The 21,455-nt window shown below is 34.3% G+C and overlaps 1 protein-coding gene across 1 annotated transcript in view; it reads right to left on the bottom strand.

Moving 5' to 3' along the window:
* LOC128998145 (leucine-zipper-like transcriptional regulator 1) overlaps window positions 1–21,455 on the bottom strand; it is a 64,567-nt gene that overhangs the window by 18,288 nt on the left and 24,824 nt on the right. Inside the window, exons 5-11 of the mRNA XM_054424148.1 lie at window positions 20,078–20,195; window positions 17,116–17,279; window positions 11,959–12,271; window positions 8,975–9,175; window positions 5,624–5,756; window positions 4,522–4,586; window positions 2,769–3,045 (exon numbers count right to left, since the gene is read on the bottom strand). Coding sequence (XP_054280123.1) covers window positions 2,769–3,045; window positions 4,522–4,586; window positions 5,624–5,756; window positions 8,975–9,175; window positions 11,959–12,271; window positions 17,116–17,279; window positions 20,078–20,195 — 1,271 coding nt within the window. The remainder of the gene's footprint in view (window positions 1–2,768; window positions 3,046–4,521; window positions 4,587–5,623; window positions 5,757–8,974; window positions 9,176–11,958; window positions 12,272–17,115; window positions 17,280–20,077; window positions 20,196–21,455) is intronic.

The following is a 21,455-nucleotide window of genomic DNA, read 5'->3' as shown; positions in this document are numbered from 1 at the left end:
CTTTAGCATTTGATTTTTTATAGTTTTTTTAAAGGGATTGCCCGTTTTAATAGACCTTACAAGTTATCCAACCTAAAAACAGGTCTGGTCCTCTCATGGTCGGTAGCGCTGTCTACTGTATGTACAAAGGGAAGTGTCAAACAATATTTGACAGCCGAAATCGAAGCCTTACTAGATGTTATCATTAATAGTTTACAATTGGAACAGTGAATCATTTGTTTATGTTTATGATCCATCATTTGGTTACATGCCGGATTGATCAGGCTGGTATGTCAGTAACTGTGTAGTCAACATGAGGTTAGAAGGAAGACAAGATTTAACATAATTTATAGGGATGGACGAGATTGGATTTTTAGTTTGAGACGAGACGAGACGAGATTTTTTATTTCTCATAAAATTTTGAGACGAGATCGAGACGGGATTTCCCTTCTCATACACAACGGGAAATGCACGTTCAAAATTTTTACCTGATTTTGTAACATTGTTAGATGACTGTTTAAATACAAAAATAATGATAATAGGCAAGAATATTTACAATCTTTTATTAAAAAGCATCAGCATAACATTTTTTTTATTATTCACGCTTAACTTATTAAAAATGCCTACGATTAGGAAACATAGTGATATCAGTTAGGATAGAGATCAACTTATCCTAAAATAAAATAAATCATTAAATAAAAGCAATATTAGTTTTTATAAAATAGTTACTTGTTTTGACTTTTTATAGTAATAAAACATTCCTCACACTGCTTACACTTAACAAAACTTCTCAAATGTTATTAAAGTAATATTATTAAAATAATTAAAGTAATATTTAAACATTTAAAGAATTAATTAAATAAGAACGCCTTCGCAAAGGAAACGCAACTACAACACGCTCCTGTATTGCGGGTATTGCATTGACTTTCTGCAGGCGTTTTTAATATTTTTTTTTTTTTTTTTTTATTCTCGTCTCGATAAAAATCTCGGCCAAAAAGAAATCTCGTCTCGTGTAACGAGATTTATAATTTCCCGAAAATTTCCCGAAATTTTGAGACTTGACCATCCCTAATAATTTATCATCTTGCTTAATGGTTACAGTAAAATAATAAATAATAGTTCCATCCGCAATTACTTCCTTTGTGAAACAAAATACTTTTGTCTGGTAAAGTGTTAAGTCAGGAAAAAAGAATACAGTACACTGTTGATCATCCGAGCTCCGGTTATCCGAGTTAGTTATCATAGTATGTTTCTGGTTAAGGAAAAAAAATGTTTAAAGAATTAAAGAAATGTTTTGGATCCTAATGTTCCCTGGACGAGAGTCCCTAAGACTGCAATTTCATGTACATGGCTTATGGACACTCTGTACTTCACATCGAACATTGAATCAGGAATAGATAGGATCTTTTGTTGTTAACACGTTCACTGCGTTGTATATTTTCTTGCATTATTCCAATGGTGCATTACGAGATCTATAGGTCTCGTCCGCTATGATAACCCAGGTGCGATACGAGACCCCGATATTACGTTGCACAGAAATCTTTTGCGCATCATAATCTCACAAAGAAAGGCGAGAGAGAGTGCTGAGTGTTTATGTGAACCAGTACAATGTTGACAATCTTCAGCCAGCCCAGGAAGTGAATATGACGTCATTGTACGAGACCCTGAGATCTCGTACCGCACAGCTGTAATAGTTCATTTTTTATTTGTATTTATTAATTTTCCTACAATAACAATTTAAGAACAATATGTGTTATCTGTTTATTTACGAATTCCTAATAATCGTAACCGCAGTAAAATATATATTTTATCTTTCTATTATCACTTTTTATAATAATAGTTTCCTTACGGCTGATTTCAGGCTAAATAAAATACAAATGAAATATGATTACAAATTACTGTATTTATTTTGTTATGATTTTGGGGTTGGGCAATGACCTCGAAACGAGTGCTGACCACAGTGCGTGGACGGGGTGGTTGCAACCTTGAAGCTATATTTAGACTTGCACCACTTCTCTAAAGGGCTGGGAAAGGGAATTCCAATCGTAAAAGAATAATACAAAGTTGTTTATCGAAAATTCCTTGTCCGGTTTGACAATTATTTTGCATTGATTTTTGTATGATTTATTAGGGACCAGGAGAAATATTCGAATTAATATCATGATTTATTTTTTTACATCAAAATACAACATTGCACAATCAGGATATTTTAGGTAATTTACCAATGACCTTTATTACGCATCCGTTAGTGCTGTTTCAGAAGAGAAACACATCAATAATAAAAAATAATTTATGTTCCCGTAGTCGAAAACAATTATTATGTAAACCTAAAAAACATTAGATAACTCATAAAGATAACAACATAAAAACGCCATTATTCTTCCTCTTTGTTCTTGAATTATTTCTTGGGTTTCCTTCTTTCATCCAAGCATTCAACAAAAGTTGCCATGGTTACTATACTATAATCACAACATTAGCCTCATGTGGTGCTAGGAACAACTATTTTTGGCTCTTGTATCGTAACAAAGTAAAAATTTATTACTTCAGTGTGTTACGAGATCTATTTATCTTGTTCATTTCATGTTTACTAGTTGATACATAAAGATAAAAAGCATTATATATGTACAAGTTTAATTTCTTTACGATAACTGTACGCTGAAATATCGATGTCGCAACTTTAGGAAAGAAGCCAAATTATGGGTCCTGCACCATGGGCTTGGTACGATACGAGACCTCGGGATCTTGTAGCGCAGTGAACGTGTGAAAAAGCCTATAAAGGAAACAATTACCTGTATTATCAAACTGTGGTTCAAGTAGAGTTCTTATATGAGGCATTCTCTGTCTTCTGATTACTTCTACCATCAGAGACTTTTCCAACGTCTCAAAGTCCTTGCTCATAATGATATGGTTGTAGTTTGACTCTTTAACTATGAACTTGAGACAGAATTCCTTGATGTAGAAGAGCTTGAGTGTGGTCGCATTGTGAAGCGCCTCCAAGACATTTCGATGAGTGATGGACGTTTCAAGATACTGAACACAAAGTTGTTCCAGCCTCTTCATATGAAACTGAAAATGACAATTGAATTGGGGTCAAATTTTAAATGACAATTCAAAAATAAAATTATATTCAAAGACAACTTTAGGAAAATATTTTGTTTTTGAATTAATGGACAAAGTTAAGTAGTTCTTACATAATGCTATGTAAAAATAATCCAAAAAAGATGTATTTTTACCTCAGCGCATAAGTATTCATATAAAAATATATTTGCCAGTAACCTTTTAAATTTATCTAAGCTTTTAATTCGTTTGACTAATTAACTAACACGTTAAGTGCGGCAGGCATTCCAACAGGCGCTCGCCAATGGCGACGAAGCCCCAGCGCGGCACCGTAACAGCGAACGCAATTGGCATTAAAATATTTCAATCTGACGAATAACAAGCGAGCAGCAGCGATTGTACTACCTTACCCCGAGATTGGACATTGATCCCTAAAACACCCAAAGGTGCACTTTCTAGATCAGTAGTCAGTGGCCTTGTAATATGGATGGAAGAGAGAAAATCCCCGAAACCGGGACAAAAGCATTGTCAGACGGGATTTTACGGGAAATTTTATTACCAACCTACACGAAAATAAAGCTCACATTCTAAGCTACAGACTAGCAACGATTTTAACGTTCCCCAGCAATGGCTGAGCTCCTACTGAACTAATGTAGTGGGGGTTGCGCAACTACATCAATTGATGTAGGCCGATAGGAGCGCTCGTGGCGCGACTACATCAATTGATGTAGTCAGCACTGAATGTGTTAATTGCATGATCAGTTGAAGGAATTTTAGTAAATGAACTGCTCAAACTTCAAATTTAAATCTTTATATTTTCATGAAACCTCTTACTTGTTCTATTTTACACTAAAAGTGAGGATATTTGTTAAATATTGTATGGAAATCAACTAATCACTTCAAAACCATGACAGACCACCTAGTTGACATATTCCTGGAAATAAACAAAATGAAATAAACTCACCCCATCTATCATTTTACAATCTCGTCTTAAAATTAATTGTGTTGTTAATACACTATGATGGATTTTTTTATCTTTGTTTAAGCACATATTTTTAAAAGCATTGTTAGCATATGATGTATCTAGAACAGCAGCAAAAACGATTAGTGGCTTAAATCAATCCATCCTCTCTATGTATGCTGAAGTAAAGAAATCCCATCATTAATAAACACTGATGAGAAAGAAAAAAAGTCTAGATAAGCTTTTAATTGTGGTTAACCACCCCTTAATTGAATTGTGAAATACCAATGTCCAAGTAGCGGTGGTATCGAGAATCAGTATCGACATATCCCTAATTAAGGAAAACACATTTCATTTCCAGGGTGACTTTAACCAATGAAATTTGAAACTAAATAACAATTTTACATGAAACTACTCAAAAGAAAAGTATTGAATATCCTTCTTTATTGAGGCGATCTTAGGACCTCATGGTCCTTTACAGTAAGATTAAGATTGATTAAAAGAGGGTTAGAAGTAAAATTTACCTGAACTGCTAACCTATAGACGTCCATCATTAAGAGGACAATCTTGTGAGAATTTGGATCTTCAACTGAAACAAAAAAACACACTGTAAATTAAAATACTAGTTGCCAATAAAGAACACGTAAGTGTGATGTTTAGGCTTCAAAGAAATGTGTCAAACTGTGTGAAGATATTTCCATAGACATTAGACAATATATCTACATTAACAGATTTACTGGAAAGGGAGTCTAAACAGGCACATGAAACATAAAGCTGCACACTTACTGTTTGAACTATACCTCTACGCTGGTGTTTCTTGTGCCAGATAGGACTCTTCTTGCTATCCTCACAACAATCCTAGGTCCTTGTGTATATGTTACATCCATTTCTAAATTAATTAGTTTGCATTAGACAATTGACAATAAACAACTTCTTGATAAAAAAAAGTTGTATGATCAAAAAAGTTGTGGAAATAATTAATTCGCCTATTGGGTACGATGATGATTGGAGTGTCCAATCGGAATCAATCATCTTTTACCACCTTTTATATGTATTTACCATCTGGTGAGTTAACAGTATAAGTGTAAATTATTAGACATATTTTTATTTTCTTTCTGTAAATAGGCAATAGACTAACACATTTATTTATTTTTTTCAATAAATAGTAAATACATTAGCGTCAAAATATATGAAATATAAAGTTTTCCCGCTTTATAATAATTATTTGGTTTGGTTACTTTGCCATTATCTTAAAAGATAAATAATTCCTTGATTGAGAACACTGTTTGATTAACGAGCCTTAAGCTGAATTTCGATTAGAGCATTGATTTGTCAACTGCATTAAGCAACCTAATCAATAATCATAATTAACTTTTATCAATGATTTGGCAGTCCATCCAACAGAGATCAAGACGAGATCACAATGATCATGGAGTGTGCTAATGAGAATCCTTATGCCGGATTTCAGTGACACAGGCGTCTCGTCAACACTCTATACTATATGTAATAATGTAATACAATCTCATCAAATGTTCAGACTATAGTAACAGCTCTTTTTATGCCTAGTCTGTTTTAATATCCAAACCAAGCAATATTTTGCAATCCAAAACACTCAGAAAAGCATACTTTTTTTGGTCGGGTCGATTCGGTCAGTGTAGATGTAGTTGAGAACCATGTCAAACGCTTCAGGCACAGCATCTATTAATTTTACTTCCAGAAGAGGAATGTCTTTGAATGGGACTTGCGTGGTACCGAATAACTGAAACACCAAAAATAGATAGGTGAAATATTATGAAAATAATTATTAAAACCTTTCCAGCATGTTAAAGCAAGTTAAATCATGCAATGCTGTATATAAGAATTTATATTTTTCAAACAACATTTATTCAAGCTGATATAGTGTGTTTATGTTGTACCATTTCAAAAAGATAGCAGATTTTTTTGGTAACCCGACAAGTAAGAGTAGGCCTATGTAAATATCTTCACGGTGATATACATACAAACAATGTAGCAGATGGAGGGATGCAGACATACTCGCCAGAATATTATGTGTCATCAACAAATATTGTTTGCTTTATAATGTAATTTGGGTTAGGATAAAAAGTAACCAAAGATAAATTTAACAAACACTTCATAAAGCTGTTAAACAAATAAAAACCATCGCTTTACAAATATTTATTGTATAAAAAAGGCTTTATTTTATATATTATAGTTCATATGTTCATGTTCTAAGTAAAGTCTTAGATGATTCTTATACCACTTTTCTTTAAACTGGATTCTATTGCATTACAGTGTTAATAGCGAAAGCGAACCTAGTCACTTATTCACAGCTCAATATAATTGAATTTGCAAAAAAATCTCAAAACACACACAAAAAACATAACTTAGGCATTGAAAATTGACATTGACATAAGAGAGAGTCAAAACAGTGAACTATCACTTAGATCTTGGATAGTAGTAACAGCAGACATACTAGCTTTGGTACGCTTTACACTAGTAACAACAGAGCGACAGAGTTGCTAACTCTAAAAACATTCCTGATGCCGCTGTATAACTCGCGTTCTGTTTACTCATGTCGAAGTTGTGTAGTTTGTCAGATTTTGGCAACATGGTTGTGTTGCTAGCCTAGTGGTTAGCGTCTCAGACTTTGGTGCGGGAGGGACGGGTTCAATCCCCAGCACATCCACTAAACATTTATTCTCTCGTGACTCTCTCGTGAAATGCCACTGGCGTAGAAAAAAAGAAGAAAAAAACATTTATGTTGTATTCATTCTTAGGCCTATGGTATGGTAACTACATTTTTATTGTGTTCCGGTGCGTTCTGGCACTATGACACCCTGCACAGACCCTTTGTATCCCATGATTGTACGATGATGGTATATTTCCTATTGCTTATGAAATCACTTTATTATGGAGCTATTCACCTTCCATAAAGAGATTTAGTCTTAAAACCGCCTTAGGATATTACCTGGTATATACGGACCCTTGGAGCATTGGTCATTGCAAACTGCAAGTTCTAGAAATTCTTATGTAACTAGAAATAGTACTAATCTCGATGATAGGTTTAAACATGTATTCGCAACACTACACAGTAAGCTTCAACTCTGAACAGACAGGCTCCTGTATACTTACCAGTCAACAATGCTATGCTACTATGCTGTCGTCAAAGCTACCTACCCCCACTCAGCATGTATAACTCGTCCACCACAACAATGCAATATTGTGTAAGTGTAAATCATTTCAATTGACAACCACCGTCGTGTAGAGTGTTGTGGTAATTTACTAACTAGCCTATATTATAAGATGAATTATGATAGAAAAGATTGTGATATTCCACAATAAGAAATTAGCTGAAATATGCTACCTGATGAATCTAAAAATACCCCAACAAACTTGCAGACTAAGGGAATTTCCATTTACTTGGTTGGATTTTCATTAACCTATTCCCTTAAAATTGTCAGATTTATTTCCTACTTAAATAACACACATTTTTATGAGTACTTACTAGATTTGCTGCTAGAGGGAAGGTATAAAAATGTGTTTTCATTTCAATGTTAATGGCGTAGTATAAAATAGACAAAGTTGCCAAATTTGATCAAAATATATTACTTAACAAGTCTTAAATTTACAGGTCTTTTTATATTTTATCTGTAACATTATTTTATCTGTATAATATTTTAAGCTTAAATATTATACATAAAACATAGGGAACATTTGTTTCAAAAAAAATTTTAGGTAAAAAAAAATATTTTGGAAAAAAAAAATAAGTTTGCGCTCAATGAAATTGTTTAAATTATAGGCCTATAAATATTTGAAAATAGCCACTTTGTTCAGAATTTTATGAGGATTCCAAAAATATAATAATATAAGGAAGTAGATTTGCAAATAAATAAGTTATGGGCAAAAAACAGATTTCGGTACATAGCGTTTAGCTAAAAATGCATAGCTAGCCTAACCATAGCTAGGAATCTGGCTGATAATTTACATCAATATCACTACCTACTTCTTCAGGATCATCAACCAGCCCTTCAAAATCACTTAAATCTTTTTATAATGCACCACGTATATCACTACTTTTGATTTTTAACACTAAAACAATGATAAACGTAATAAAACACATCAGTCATCGGTGCGGGGTTAACCAAGCTGTTTACAAATACGCACGTCAGCTGTCTGCTACAATTATGATCGGCTCGAGAAAAAAAAGCGCTTAGAGACAGACCTCTGGAGAAAGCTTAGAATCTGCCAAATAAAACGATACCTAACTCGATCCAGTTCAATCCGATTTTGTCAGTCATAGAGCCTTCGCCGTAAACAGTGTTTGTGAGTCGAAAAATCGACACCAAACACTACACAAAGTGTGTTATGTGTCGATTTTTCTACACATAACACTCGGAGGGTTAAAGCTCTACAAAATAGTTTAGAGTTAAATTGGGAAATTCTATGTTTTGAGGGTCAAAAATTAGAATAACCCATTTTTACCCCATAAAAACCCATTTCCATAGTGGGATCATACAGGGTCTCCAACAGGAAATTTGAGTGAGTTTTGATAGGAGAGTATAATGAAATACCTACTATATATCTCGACGAGGCACACTGTTTTCAACTGACAAAAGACGCTTGTTTGTTGACTCCGCACATTTCAGTTCAGAATAAAATTTGCTAGCATACTCTTGGCAAACTCTAACCCCACTTATCATGCTCTCGTTTCATAGACAATTAATTACTTCTTTGGTTAAAAATTGAAACATTTACAGTACAATATAAAAGTTGGGAATATATCAAAATTGCATGATTTTTAGGACATACTTGACCCTAGACCTAAATTAAATATAGTGGACTTTTTTTGGGAGATTAGGGATTTTTGGAAGTAGACACCTTGCCATATAAATATTTTACAGTATAACCTTCACGCCGCAACTATGCTATTTTAAAGATATAGATTTATAGTTTCAACTGTTACAGCTAAATCCTTACTGTTTCAAGGTGTTTGTCCCTGGTCTCTTGAGCTTGCTGGATGCGATGACGCAGCCACTGGGAGCGAGCGGCCACGACGGCAACATGCGCCGGGATCTTAACCTCATCTGGACCCAGCAGAAACTCTACATCACAGAACTGTCTCGACTCCAAGAACTTACCAAAGTCATCGTGCAGTGTGCACTTGGGATAGCACGAAAACTGAAATGACAAGAGTAACCAATTGTTTAACAAACTTAAATTAAATGTTGTGATCCCATTTAGAGATGGTTTCATTGATAATGTCCAAATGCTTTAAGGCCTGAAGGAAACCTCAGTTCAAATATATTTCTCATTGGATATTCTTCTGGAATGATTTTTATTTCAAGATGATACAAAGTGCTTAAGGTCTCATGTGAAATTCTATTTTTAAGTCCCTAATAATATTTACACTAAGCACAGATTTACATCTGACAATGGTACATATTATAAACCTAAATTATTCCTATTTGGATCAGTTAAGATTTTGCTGTATTTACATATGAAATGTATCCTTCAATTAAATTTTTTATCCAAATAATTTAATATTGTTAATAGGCATCCCCCATTCTTGTAACCGATTTTTGATACAATCGATTCTTGGACATTGCTATCATTGTCAATATATAAATACAATATGTAAATATTTTATTTTATTTTGTTTTGTTGACGTAGCTAATGCATTTTATGTTAATTTTGCTGAATAAACGACTTATGACTTATGACTTATTATTGATAATCTATCGTCAAAAATTTATGCCGATACCAATATCCAACACGTCTGCACAAAAAAATTACTGCTTATGCCTCGATCGCGCATGACGACGACGACGTTTCATCGCAGGAGACGATGGTGTCTACACAGCCGAGGGAGATGATCAGAATTTTACCACGATCGGGGAAGACAATGTTGATGTTTCTGTTACCCTCGGGGATATTCAGGATTTTGCCGTGACTGCAGGAGACAATAATGATCTTATCGACCACGGGAGATGACCGGAATTTTGCATATTAAAGATATTCAAGATTCTGCAGTGGTCACAAAGACAATGATGATGTCTCCATGACCGTAGGAGACAATCATGATATTACCTGGAGTTATAACATTTTCTTTTTTATATTTTTAAAAATATATTTATTTACCTTTGATATGATGGGCCTAGTTATGTAATGTGTGTAAGGGTTTAAAATTCCAAAAATAATTTATGGAAGGACATAATAACAGGGGTTGGTGCAGTATAACCAATCCATATAGAAAATTTTGTGAAATTAAAAAAGTGGTATAAGAATCGAGAATTCATACGTTTTGGTATCGACAAATCGCTAATCATTAGTGTTACTGAATTGATTTAGTGTCTTTGTAAATATATCAATGCTATTTATGTACCTATATACAGAAGAAATAAATAATATATAGGCCTATTCGATCAATTCCTCTTATTACGTAAACCAAATGAAACATTTCACATTTTAGTCAGGCTAGATACGACTTTCTTTTATTTTATTTATTTAAAAGTGTTATTGAAAAATTCAATGACTGAGATCTAGCAAAGCAGGTAAACACATGTTGTATCTAGAGTAGACCCTCTTTAATCCAAACTAATTGGGACCGGGGGTAGTTTGGATTACTGAATAGTTCGGATTATAGAACATATTGTTGTGTTTACATAACAATAGCTGAAACGAGTGAATAAAAAGTGATGTACATTACAATAGAAACAATAATGGTGCATATATCAATAATTAAAGTATACAATAAAGATCTACTATACTGTGTATAGAATACAGCAATGAGGCGTTCGGATTACGGTGGTTCGGATTAAAGAGAATCCACTGTATTAACCTTCCATCGGGCGCATCAAGGAAGTTACCTCCATGTCACTACAGTTTTCGTTATAAAAACCATTGTTTGCGTACCTCACACACCTCTTTTGCATAATTGGTTTTGGCTATTTCCACCCCTTTCCCAGTTGTCAGTCGACTTTGAGGAGTGTTTCGCATCACTACTGCAAGTAACTTCCATGTGCACCCTGTGATGCAACGGGTTTCCCGGAGCCTAGTTCCGTGTGCGTCCTTGTATTTGACCTTATTTTGCGATATTATAAAATGGATGAAGAACTAATTGCGCGATTGTTGGCTAGTGTTGAAAGGGAGACATTTTTTTTTTAGAAGAGACCTCTGACAAAATGAGTAGTTCTTCTAACAAATGATTTTTCCATTAGACCATATGTGTTTTTATTTTATAAACTAATGCATTTTTTCTAAGAGCCTTGATAAAATAAGTTGTCCTTGTATGAAATGATTTTTTCTCATAATACCTTTGGTGCTTTTATGTCTTAGCCTAATGCAATTTTCTTATAATTTTATACGATTGTAGGCATACTATGTACAAAAAGTAGGTATTTTTTATCCACAACATTTACATATTTTTATTGTTAATTATAAAATTTTCTATTTTATATATAAGTTAAGTAATAATGTAATAACACATAAATATGTTTTTCTTACAGTACATTTTTATTTCTATTAAAAGGTTTTTTACTCATCATTGTAAAGGTTTTTTACTCATATAGTAAAAAATACTATACTACTATACTACTACACTACTACTATACTAACTAGTATAGTTTTTGTACTCCCGGAGGTCACTTCCGTGAGCACCCTTTGGTGTTTGAAAATCAAATGCGCCCGACGGAAGATTAAGAAAATAATTGACGATTGAAATGCAGCATCGTTAACTAATTGCAATAAAGGTGTTATTATTTGTTAATAAAAATAAAAAAAATAATGGTGAGGGTTGATTTTCATTGATCATGTTTCTTACTAGACCTCCATGAGAAATTTGTAACATAAATAATAATATTGGCATTCAAATCACAGTTTTGACAGTAAAAAACTTATTCTATTTGTCTTTTTTATCAAGATGATTTTATCCATTGCTCTACTTACAATGAACCAGTTCCTACCTGGAAACGATACATTTCTCCACTGCGCACGTTATTGTCAACCGTACCACCAAACACGTACATGGCATCTCCGACAACAGCACACGCGTGGAACAGTCGCCCGGAAGGGACCTTGGAGTCCTGAGCCAAAGGAACAATGCTCCAAGTCTGAGTATCTAGGTCGTAGCAATGCAAGTCATTAGGCAACGTGGAATCAGCCGCTCCCCCAAACACATAGAGGTGACGATCAAATCCGACCATCGTATGACCATAGCGTCTTGTGGGAGGTGGTGGCGTCCCTCGTAGAATGTGCTCCGTCGATATACGACTCCACCTAAAAATTTTAAGGCAAATGAATAACCAAGGGCTGCCACTTATAAAGTTAAGCTCACTGAATCTGAATATAATTTGTTAATAATTTTAATTTGAGAAATTTAAATTAAATTCTTAAAGAGTTGCTAGTCTAGTGGTTAGTGTCTCTGACTTGAGTGAAATAGAAGCAAATTCCATCCCCCAGGCTATAAACAAAAAAAATGAGAAGCATGGACTGAAAATCTAATGTTATTTAAATAGGGAATAAGTGTGACATGTTTAAGGAAGTATTTTAGTCAAAACCTATTTGGAAAATGGAAATTTGCTAAGTCTGCAGGTTTCCTGCGACAAGGGTATTTTAAATCATGTTTAAAATTAATTCATGCAAAATGACACCAAGGAAAACACCGTAAAGAGGTGTAATAACTAACTTTTTTTTAAGGATGGCTTTATGCCAGTTTTCAAGAATGTTGTGGTGGATTTTTTGAACAGCAGGCTTACCTTACTGACAATAATAGTTGAAAGTATAAATAAACAATTGGATCATTGCATTTTCTAACCTAACTTAGTAGTTTCAAAATTTCTATGTTCCTTTGTGTTTTTACTTTCCAATATTTTTTCAGTTAGGTAGTCCTGCTTAATATACCAACCACGAAATCTTTGATAACAAGCATAATGCTTGCTAAATGAATTGAGATTACCTGAAATTTCTCTAAAAAAAAGAGAACTTTCTTGATGTTAATAACAAACTTGTCATTACACTTTTTAAACTTTAAATAAATTGTATAAAATGAGTATGGTAGAACAAATTAATGATATAGGCTACTAGGGCAATACAGTAATGTGTTTCAGATAGTAGGTAAGAGCAACTTTATAAATTCTCTTCTCTGATACTTTTTCTCAATGTTATCAGTATTACAGATGTAGTCATAAAAAAATTCTAAATATGGTCACCCAGCAGTAAGATCAGTTACCTCTAATTATCAGCACTGTTAACTCTTGTAATGAGTGCCAGTTACAGTAACACATACCAAAGTAACTATTTTGGCTTCTTCTCTAGTTTTACTCTTATATTTAAAATTATACTAACATCAAAATGCTCCTGCCTGGCGTCCAAGGACAAAAAAATTTATGTATACTATATATATACGGTATAAGTAAAAAGAGAGGTCAACACTTTTACTTTTATGAGTTCTTTATCCCTCTAGACTTATGTTATTAGTCGTACGCATATTTTTGTTACTAACAGGAAAATTTGCATCCACCCAAAGTGGTTTAAATTTTCACAGAAGGAAAAATATAATCTTCACAAGTGATAAGTGATAGGATTTTAAACTAACTAGTTTACCTGTTAATATTTAATATTTGTATTTTATAACACAATGTCTTATTATAATAGTATTGTATTTTTAGTTGGTATTTGACCTGATTTACTCTGTAAAACAGTTAAATTGTACCGAGAGATGCTTGGAAATAAAGGCATTTTTATTCATTTAGGCCTATGTATTTATTTAATAGAGGTGTGTGCCTGCATTTTATGATATAGCTGAGTTTTTCTATATCAGTTTTACATCATAATGCCAAATAATAAGTTAATTTTACACAAACTTTCTATTCAAAATGCCACTTTATTGTGTGATGTTGAGTTGAATATAATTGTTTGAGTACATTAAATGATTATAAAAAAGGAAGTAAGTTCATAATAAATTTCACCAATCAATAAATTTTATTTTTTTCAAGTGTTAATGTTTTATGAAATTTAGTGTCATCATATACTAAGAATACAAATAGCATTTAAAAATAAATACAAGTATTCCAACAATAAATAGGCTAACTGAACTCATTAAAACTATTTAATAAAGTATTTCAAGACAAATATTATAAATGATATTAGAATAATTTGAAAAAGTTTTTGAATAAGAAAAAAATGAAAATCTTTCAAAAATAGAAAGGTTTATATTACAAATATTTTTTAAGGAAGAATAATTTTTTATGAAGTGATTTTAACCCTCACCTTAATATTTTGGAGGTTAAAGGTACAAAAGTACTCGGAGACACAAAAAAGCACAAAAAGTGGGGAAAGATGCCCCGATGGTAGGGATGAGGTACTCTCCCCCCAAAACTAGGTACTATTCGATGGGAATAAGACCAGGGTGTTTGGCACCAGGAAGTCAGTTCAGCCTCCGGGCCCGGCACCGTTTGCAGCATATTTCCCCAGAGTACCACGACGACGCAGGGATTTGTGTGTTGATCTAGATTCCCCTTGGACAACATGTGAACATGCAGACGAGTGCGGGGATGACGACTTAAGATGGAAAGTCATCACGTGGTCATCACTGCCGTGGAAAGGGTAGTGACAGGGGTCCGTGCAATGAGCCGCATTTCCTAACGACAGCACCGACAAGGATCTATGTGCAAAACCAGATGCCCAGACGTCTCGCAACTGCGGTAACTGCAACAAGAGGCATGACAGACCCCCACAGACCAGACGAGCCCCAGCGTTTACGAAGAGAGGTGGGGCGGAATAAACCTCTGTGATGACAGGAGGGCAACCGTGAACCCCAGACTTCCGTGGCCCCAGCAGATGGAGTTATCCCCATGCCGAACTCAAGCACCTGGCTGGATGTTGTGTGCTGAATTTGCAGACGAGTTTAGGGCTGGTGACTAGTGTTAATGGGAAGGCTTCCAATATATGGGACTTCCAATATATTTTATAAATCAGGAAAGCATTCATTTGTATAGGTCAAAATTATCAGATTGGTTTACAAGTCGTGCTTTTTATTCAGTCGAGGAGTTTTTGCAGAATGTAGATTTTTCAACTCCTAAATGTGAGGCCAAGCAGTCTTGATGATTCTTTGTTCTTGTTATAGTTTTTTCCCATTATAAGTTTTTATTATTACTGATGGTTTATCCTTTTAAGATTCATTTAACTTTTAACATTTTATGTAGCCTATTTAATATTTTATATAACATATGTAACAAAACATGTAACAAATGTGACCTTGTCTATTGTAATTTTTATATTACCAAATGACAATAAAGATTTATTATTATTATATGGTTACGGGTAAAAATGACAGTAGGCCTATATTCAAGTTTTTAGGCCCTACTTAATCATAAATTTAGTGATATTTGTATTCATCACAATGTTATCTAGACTATAATACGTGACAGCAGTAATATTTTGATTACCTCCTGCGGTCACGGACGTCGTCATCGTTTTCCTCAATCGCTGTGAAACCCTGAACATCTCCCAGATCATGTAGACATCATCATCAATTTCCGCAGTTGTGGCATAATCCCAAACATCTCCCACAGATGTGTGATGTAAAATTCTAGGGGGGGGAACTGGTATTCACAAAGTCAGGCTAGGCCTACCCCTAGAACCAGCCACACTCACGTTTCTTCCCCAGAGTGCTCAGAAGGAGCCGAGAAAAATCCAGGGGTCGGTACAAAGTTGTCACGGCTTTGACTGATCAATTCATTATTTAAATTTAATCAAAGGCTCAGAACTCTAGAAGCGCTCAGAAAATCCTGCAGACGCTCAGTCGGAGCTATATCATCGTCACCTTCGTTAAAGAGTTTTGGTAAATTTTGCCTAACTTTTATACTGACTCTGTAGGGCCTACAAGTATTCTATCTTAGCCAATGCGATAGACTACTCGTATTACACTTCAAAATAATTAGTTAAAGGCTCTGAGAAAATAAAAGAGTGCGGCGATTGAATCAACAAATTACGGTATTAGAATCCCTAAAGAGTCGTGGAGACTTAATTAATATATTTAAACGGAGAATTTAGCGTTTATTACCAATCGGGCGTTATAATTATTCGTTGAACAAATGGGTTACTAATAATTTCGTAGCTAAAAATCAAACCAAACTATAGCCACCACTTCAAAACTCACTGACCAGCAGACTGGCGGGTATAACCTAAAATCGGTGAATTCTAAGTTATTAAATTTAAATCGAATTTGAATAGGCAAAAAAGAGTGACAGACGAGTGTGCGTATATTATAACGAAAATAAAACAAACATAGGAAAAGTCTAAAATAAAACGTTGCTAACCTGAATGGATAAGGTAGCAGTATGGTGTAGATCGTATTCGTGAAAGAAGAGGCTTCTCGCGAGCGAGTCGACGGTCAAACAGTGAATATCTCTTCTTCGGCTCAAATCACGATTTCCTCGGCCGATGTTTACACCGACAGTTGTGTGAACATCATCACTGTCTTATGCGATGGCGGAAAAATACTCAACATCTCCCTCGTCAAGTAAAAATTACCATCGTCTTCTGCGATCTTGGAAAAATCCTGGACACCTACTGTGATCTTAAAAAACATCATCATCTTCTCCTCGATTACGGAAAAATCATTGTCAATTTCCGCAACAGCAGCAAAACGGGAATTTTATCACACAATCTTTGCAAACGCAAACTTTGATCACGGTCGTATAAGCTCGGCTCGAGCTTAACTTTCTGACTTAGTGTTTAATCTCTTGAGTTTGTAGGCTAGGTTCGGCTGGGCTTAAAAATCAAGCCGCTTGCATACCTCGACTTTTGAAATATAATTTACAATGTGTGAAGAATGAGTAAAACAGTACAAATTAACAAATAAATAAAAAACATATTATTAGCTACACTGGCATAATCTCGATGCAGCATTTGATAAAACATGGTTGACATTAAATAGGTTGTCCGTTTACTTTTTCAGTTACAAAAAATTTATATATTGTTTGGTAAAGCCAACAATTTAATAGAATGATTAGGTTTTGGGATTAACAAGACCAGGGTTAACTGTTCTAAAAAAAAGTTTAAAATGCCACTAGTGTCAATGAACAATAAAAAATGAGAATTATTTATCAGTAGGTTACCTCAAGTCCTCAAAGTGGAATTGAAAGAGACTATTAGTAATCTTTGCTCCACTCTGCCCACTGAAGACAAACATGGACTCACGAGCGACTGCTACAGGGAAATTGCAACATGTAGGTGGACAGTCGCCGGCTTGAGCAATCTCTTCCCATTGCTTCTGGTCTCCCTAAATGATGAATTGAATTGAGTACTGGGATTGACTATAGACACACTTAAGTTGACACTTAATAGTTTGACACACTCCCAGTGGCGTAGCAATAGAGGAGCAACTGGAGCAGTCGCTCAGAGACGGTACTTATGAGAGAAAACATTTAATGTTGTTATAAACTAAAATAAGTTTAGATTTCCTTAATCATGCTTCTATTTTGCAAGCTAAATATTACTAGAAAAATTATCGAATAACTGTGGTTAAGTATAGTAATTTGTAGCTGAATCCTAAGCTAAAAGTTTGAATGTACTTGGAGCCCTGTTAACGTCTGATGGCACCATAGACACATTTAAATTACACTCAATTTTCCCTACTCCGAATCTTATTTGACCAATGAATTACACATTTAAGTGATCAGACTTGTTCAGTGAGTCGATAGCTTTATTGATTTCACAGTTAAATGAACAATTCACAAATCTTTGGGAGAAAAAACCTTCCTACACCGGCTGCAAACTGAGGAACCATCTACCTGACTACCTGAGAGACCTGACTGGCAACAAGCTACACCAGGAGTTGAAGAAGTGGCTAATCGCAAGACCCTTCTACTCAATAAAGGAATTTTATGAAAATTATGGAAATTAACACGTACAATTCACTATTGTATTGACACTATTGTAATTCTTAACGAATGAACAATAAAGAATATGTAATGTAAATGTAATGTGAACAACCGTATTTACTTATTAAACTACGACTACAGTTGTAATATAAAGTGGCATTTTGTTCAATTGAGCTATTTTACAAAACAGCTGATTTCTCAAACAAAATATTAATTTGTCTACAAGTATAATCATTCTTGATAGTAAAAACAACATTTTTTATGACTGCAGTAATGCTAATCAATTGTTCTTTTGTACAAATATAGGCCTAGTATAAAAAAGGGCTTAAAAGACAAAACCTAACAAAATCACTTCAATATACTAAATTATTTGTTTATTTTTTTAACTCTTTAAAATGGTTTAGAGAAAAATTGAGAAGTTTTATGTATTGAGGGTCAAAAATTATAAAACCCCATTTTTAACCCTTAAAACCCTGTTGCCATGGTCCGATCATTCTGGTTCCCGAACTTGTTTGAATAAACGTAGGTTTACATGATTGTATCAAATTTCATCAAAATCTGATGATTTTAGCTCGAGTTATCGTGCTAACGGACACACACACACACACACACATATATACCAATCACAATCATATGCTAACAAAATAAAAATACCAGCTGTGGCAATGTGATCATTTCCATGCAGTGTTGGGAAATAGTCATAGCCTCTATCACGCACAGGTCACTCTGTACAGTGAACCATGAGAATCACGAGATATTTTTATTTGATAAATGTATTGCTGCAAACAAATCGTTGTTAATAAATAATTTCTCTATCTCTCTCTCTCTCTCTCTAGTCATATAATCTTTATTCAAGAGTACATGTTGCACCAGAATGGCATTACTTAAATGAAACTGTTAAAACTAACCATGTATAAAAAGGCTAAATAAAAATACAAAAAACAGATAACATAGCCTACAAATTTACAACACAGTCAACAAAAAAATTCATCTAGGGAATAGACGGGCTTGGATAACATACAATTTTAGTTGATTTTTAAATTTATTTTTGTCTGTTATTTGTAAAAGAGTAATCAGGCAGGTTATAAAACTTAATCCCGGCATATGAAGGTTTTTTTATTTGAAAAACAGATTTTATGTCTGTGTCTTGTCCCATAGCTGTGGCATGAACCCAAGGTCTCGAATTTAGGTAAATTATTCTTTAAAAACAATATCAAATCAAAGATATATTGGACAAAAACAGCAAGAATACCAAGTTAACTGTTCTTTAACTGAAGCTCTCCAATCTTGAATGTTTAACATGATGTGAAGTTCTTGTTTTTGAAATGATAATATTTGTTCCTATTTATTTTTTTAGAGGTTGCTCCATATAAGGTAATGCCAAAAGAGAAAGTTGGGAGTGAATAAAAGCCAAGTAAATTATTTAAAATGTTTTATAGGACATAATTTTGACATTTTTCTCAGAGAAAACATCAATAATGAAATGTTGCGGCCAAGATGTTCAATATGAAGGTTCCAATTAAAATTTTTGTCCAATAAAAGTCCTAGTAATTCAAAATTTTGCAGTTCTTCTACACATTTTCCTTCCATTAAAATTCTGTGTTGAACTTGTTTATTACTCTGATATGTGGAGAAAGATATGCAATTTGTCTTATTTATATTTACTAAAAGGTTTACATTTTTTTTAGGAAATTGGTTATTTGGTATTGACTCTACTTTTTGATGGGTATTACCAGATACAAGTAAGCTAATGTTATCAGCATATTGACAGACTTCAGCATCATCTAATACATCTGGTAAACCCTTTGTATAACATATGAACAACAGTGGTCCCAGGATTGGTCCTTGTTGCACTCCATATTAAAAATTTTTCAATGAAGAAGTAAAATGTACCTTATAGTTGTTTGTGACATTCTTTCATGAGCAGCAAAGTGCCACTTCGTGCACTAGTTATACAAATAACCATTCCAGTAGCATATACGGGGAAAAATGGTTTTACTCTTGTGATATGATTAACTTATATATGATATACACATTTAGCAGCTTGAAATATTGAGAAAGCCATATTTAAGATATTTTTGCAGACATCTAGGTAACAGAATCGATTCAAGAGTTTCAACTAATTGACAAGGGACCGATCAGTAAGTTAGTTTAAGACTAATAGACCTCAAATATTTAATTTATGACAAGTACTCACAGGCTGCAGGGATATAGTCCACATGTCGTTCAATCTTGCATTCCCGTCATATCCAGCAAATATCCACAACTTGTTGTTGTACACTGCTGCACCGTGAGCAGACCGGGGGACCGGGGTTCTGTTACAAACAGTTTTAGTTGTTAGATTTGGTATTAATCATGGAACACTGGGTTTAAAACTTTTAGGATTTTGGATATGGGTGTGGTGTACAATAGTTATCTGTGTAACTAGTGGGCGAAGTGGCATTTTTTCTCGAGTGCAGCAAAGGCAGTATGCACTCGTGTTACACATTATATTTTTCTTACAGTTACTATAAATAAATCATATATATAATTACTAATTAGTCTTTCAAACACTGTACAACACGTTTTTAGGTTAGGTTAAATCCAAACATTGAACCAAATAGGAAACACTGCACCAGCCGATCGTAGTCGTAATATCTTGAAGTGTTGCCGAATTATTTTCAAGCGTACACGGATTATGTGCATAATAAAAGCAAGCTGTTTTGTGTTGTTTGGTTGGAATACTGGTGTGCGCTTAAGTAAAAACTGTGCGTCCTCGTAAGGCTTTCTGTACTATAATCTGTGCAAGGAAGCCCACTTTTTTGGTTGGCTGTAGGAAAAACTAATTAATCCTATTTTTGCATGACATGTTTTAGGCGAGGTTTATTATATTGATTAATCTTGTGGGCTTCACTCACCTTAATTTTTTTAATCCAGGACTCGTTAAATGTATACACTACAAAGACGCAGTTACACAGACATACACACACATAAAAATAGTCCTTGGATTTACTCCGACGTTTAAGGAGTAAATCCAAGGACGATTTTTTATGTGCGTGTATATGTGTGTAACTGTGTCTTCGTAGTGTGTACATTTAACGAGTCCTGGATTATAAAATTAAGGTGAGTGAAACCCACAAGATTAATCAATAAAACAAATTAAGTGAGTTTAATATTTAGGATAACTATACACACTGGAGACAGACGACGCCGAGCCTTGTTGACGTACCTGTGTCTCGTCCTAGCTCAGTCTAGGGGTTCGGGAGTCTTTGCCTATTATACTCATATTGTTTCTTGGTACAAGTTCTAGATCTGTTATTGACATCTTAGGATGGTTCTAAATACAATGAATAGCTTGAAAAGATTTCTCTGATCCCAAAACTTATAATCCAGATAACTTGACTGTATTACAGTTAGTGATGTGTGAGTAACTAAGGGCAACTCTCGGAAGGAAATGTACCCGTAATGTCAGTAGGCCTACCAACACAGACTACACACTGCAGTATCGAGTGAATGACTGTATCCACGATAATCCATGGCGCGATCGTCATACCGCCAAAACCGCAGAGTCACACCGACGATCGCGCCGGGACCGC

The sequence above is a fragment of the Macrosteles quadrilineatus genome, unplaced genomic scaffold, assembly GCF_028750875.1.
Source record: "Macrosteles quadrilineatus isolate MER2022 unplaced genomic scaffold, UCM_ALF_1.0 Scaffold_7__1_contigs__length_78375512, whole genome shotgun sequence".
Classification (NCBI taxonomy): Eukaryota; Metazoa; Arthropoda; class Insecta; order Hemiptera; family Cicadellidae; genus Macrosteles; species Macrosteles quadrilineatus.
Note: the sequence above shows the minus strand (reverse complement) of the source record. Positions and strands in the feature narration are given on the sequence as shown.